Genomic DNA, 2561 nt, shown 5'->3' with positions numbered 1-2561 from the left:
GCTTAGCAAGGTTAGCAAGCAAAAAGTAACTCACTCAAGAGGTCATTATTAATAATTTTTCTTTCTAAAACTTTACGAAGTTAGATGAGTTAAATTATTTCGCTCATTGTACTTATTAATATAGTGAGTCTTAATGATATTCCTACCAAAAACATGAAAAACTAAAAAGCTACTTTAGAAAAAACAACGATGAAATTCTGGGAAATAAACCCCTTGAAAAACCACTTAATTAGCGTACAATAAAGTTTATACATTCCAATTTTGTTATAAGTAGTAGTTAATAATAATTAACCAGAATTGTGTTTCGCTAAAAATAAATGCATTATTCCGGCCCATATAATAAAAGCTCGATATATTCGAATAATATGTAAAGTAGCACATCGACGGTCCAGTATAAATATTGGCGAACTTTTTGATCAATTCGCAGTCGACTGACATTTTTCATCCTCACAAAACAGATCCACCTCTCCATTTCAAAAATGAAATCCGTGAGTACTAAATATTATTTATCGATGATTATAAAATGGTTATTCAAGTGAACTTGTGACTTTGGATTTGGATGCAGTGACGTAAGAAAGCGTTCTGAAGAGAAGCTCCGAAGAAACCAACTTTAAATAGACCTATCAAAGTCATAGCGCATGGTTTTCTTTTGTGATACCTATATTGCATACTTCTATATTTGTGTTACTTACCTACTGAAGACCTTTCTACATAAGTTGTGAAGGTGATAATGATAACTCAAAATCCGTAGTTCACCGTGGGTTCCTCTTCCGGGTATTGGTCCAACGCACTAGAGGCCCTTTTAGCACTTATTTTATCCACTCAACTAGGTTACTTGGATTGCGATTTTGAGCTGGTGACTGGAATAACGCCTAACGGTGCAGTCCGAATAGCAAATAGCGTAATTACCGCGGCTGATAAAACTGTAGCTTAGTACCCGTACCCGTACCTGCCAAATAAATGTAGAGCAGGTGACTGACATCCCTCTATCTCTTTCCAGTTCATGATCCTGGCTCTCTTCGCCGTGGCTGCCCTCGCCAGCCCCGTGGAGTACAAGGACGCCACCATCCTCCGCCAGAACCTCGACAACATCGGAGTCGACGGATACAACTACGCGTGAGTGTAGCTTCTGTGCCCTTTGCTCTCCTGGTACTTTTTAATTAGGCTTTGATGCCACTCCATCTTGGTTTTCTTTTTGGGTGGTGAAAGGATTATTTGTCAGTCGCTTACTGTCCATGATCATTCGAGGAGTTTTCATGCTCCCATTTGATGCCACTGAAATGGAGGCAGGAATGCACTCCAGCCTATAGTCAGCAGTTGACTGGTAGGCTGATGATAACGTGGCAAAAATGTATTCACAATAAATTTAAGGGAGTTTTGGAAAATTGTTTATATTAGTTCAATTAGGGTTCTCGTTACATTTCCATCTAAACAAAAAACCTCTTCTGTAAGCCAGAAATTGTAACATGTACTTATATATTATATTTTTTGGCCGCTCCGTTTCTCTAACCATGCCTTTTTGTCCCTCAGCGTGGAGACCAGCGACGGCAAGCGCCAGGAGGAGCAGGGCCAGCTGGTCAACCCCGGCACCGAAAACGAGGCTCTCGTCGTCCGCGGCTCCTACTCCTACACGGGCCCCGACGGCGTCGTCTACACGGTCACCTACGTCGCCGACCAGAACGGATTCCAGCCCCAGGGCGCCCACATCCCCCAGGCTTAAGTTGATTTTGACCCACGGTGTAAGGATTGGTGATGTTTTTGCTGTTTTGGAACGATGAAAGGTTAGGTTAAGTAAAGCTGTTATTACTCTTATGTTGGTTGTTTTTTTCTTCTTATCTAGTACATATTTTTATCCCCCCTTGAAATCAGACACAATAGCCAGACTGGCCTGACGACAATAGAATAAATCGTGATAGGTAGATACTTATAACAACTTCGAGACGCAAAATAATAAGTAACGGATATCCTCATTCGTATATACTCGTATCGCTTCTGCCAGATCAATTTTTACTCGTATCACTGCTCGGCACCAGTCAAATTAAATCTTAATTGCATATAAACACATTAGCATATTTTGAATGCCTACAAATTCTTCCACCATTGAATGGATGATGGCTTTAATAAGAACTTTTGCTAAAACGCTTTATCTGCAAATATTTACCTAACAGAGATTCAGTGCACTCAGTAAATCAATTACTTACAGTAGCTAGTGCATCACTGAAACAAAGAAGATAATAGGTTTCTGGAAAGACTCGACAGATCCGACTAAAGACAGGTAAAAGCCACACAGACCTCTTTGAAGGCGGATACCCCACAATCCATTAACGACTGCCGACTAGGAACTAGGAGAAAAAAGATACGGCAAAATAAAGAACAAGTGCCTTCTTACATAGAAGTAGATAAGTACTTAATTTAATTATGTTTTTTTACTCAGTAAAGTAATGTAGACTACTAAATCCTAAAGCATAGAAGCGAAGGAAACACGTTAAGTAATTTATAATTGGGATAGGTATCTACATTTTAAAATATAGTGCCTTGTCTAGGAATGGGGTATAAAATAC

At 39.6% G+C, this 2561-nt stretch overlaps 1 protein-coding gene across 1 annotated transcript; it reads left to right on the top strand.

Moving 5' to 3' along the window:
• The first annotated feature begins 350 nt into the window (after nucleotides 1-350).
• On the top strand, nucleotides 351-1812 carry LOC105394828 (flexible cuticle protein 12). Its single transcript, XM_011566749.3, has 3 exons — nucleotides 351-488; nucleotides 1001-1116; nucleotides 1531-1812. Exons 1-3 carry the CDS (start codon nucleotides 480-482, stop codon nucleotides 1718-1720), a joined length of 315 nt encoding a protein of 104 aa, XP_011565051.2. The 5' UTR covers nucleotides 351-479; the 3' UTR covers nucleotides 1721-1812.
• The last annotated feature ends 749 nt before the right edge of the window (nucleotides 1813-2561 follow it).

The sequence above is a fragment of the Plutella xylostella genome, chromosome 9 (genome assembly GCF_932276165.1).
Source record: "Plutella xylostella chromosome 9, ilPluXylo3.1, whole genome shotgun sequence".
Lineage (NCBI taxonomy): Eukaryota > Metazoa > Arthropoda > Insecta > Lepidoptera > Plutellidae > Plutella > Plutella xylostella.
Note: the sequence above shows the minus strand (reverse complement) of the source record. Positions and strands in the feature narration are given on the sequence as shown.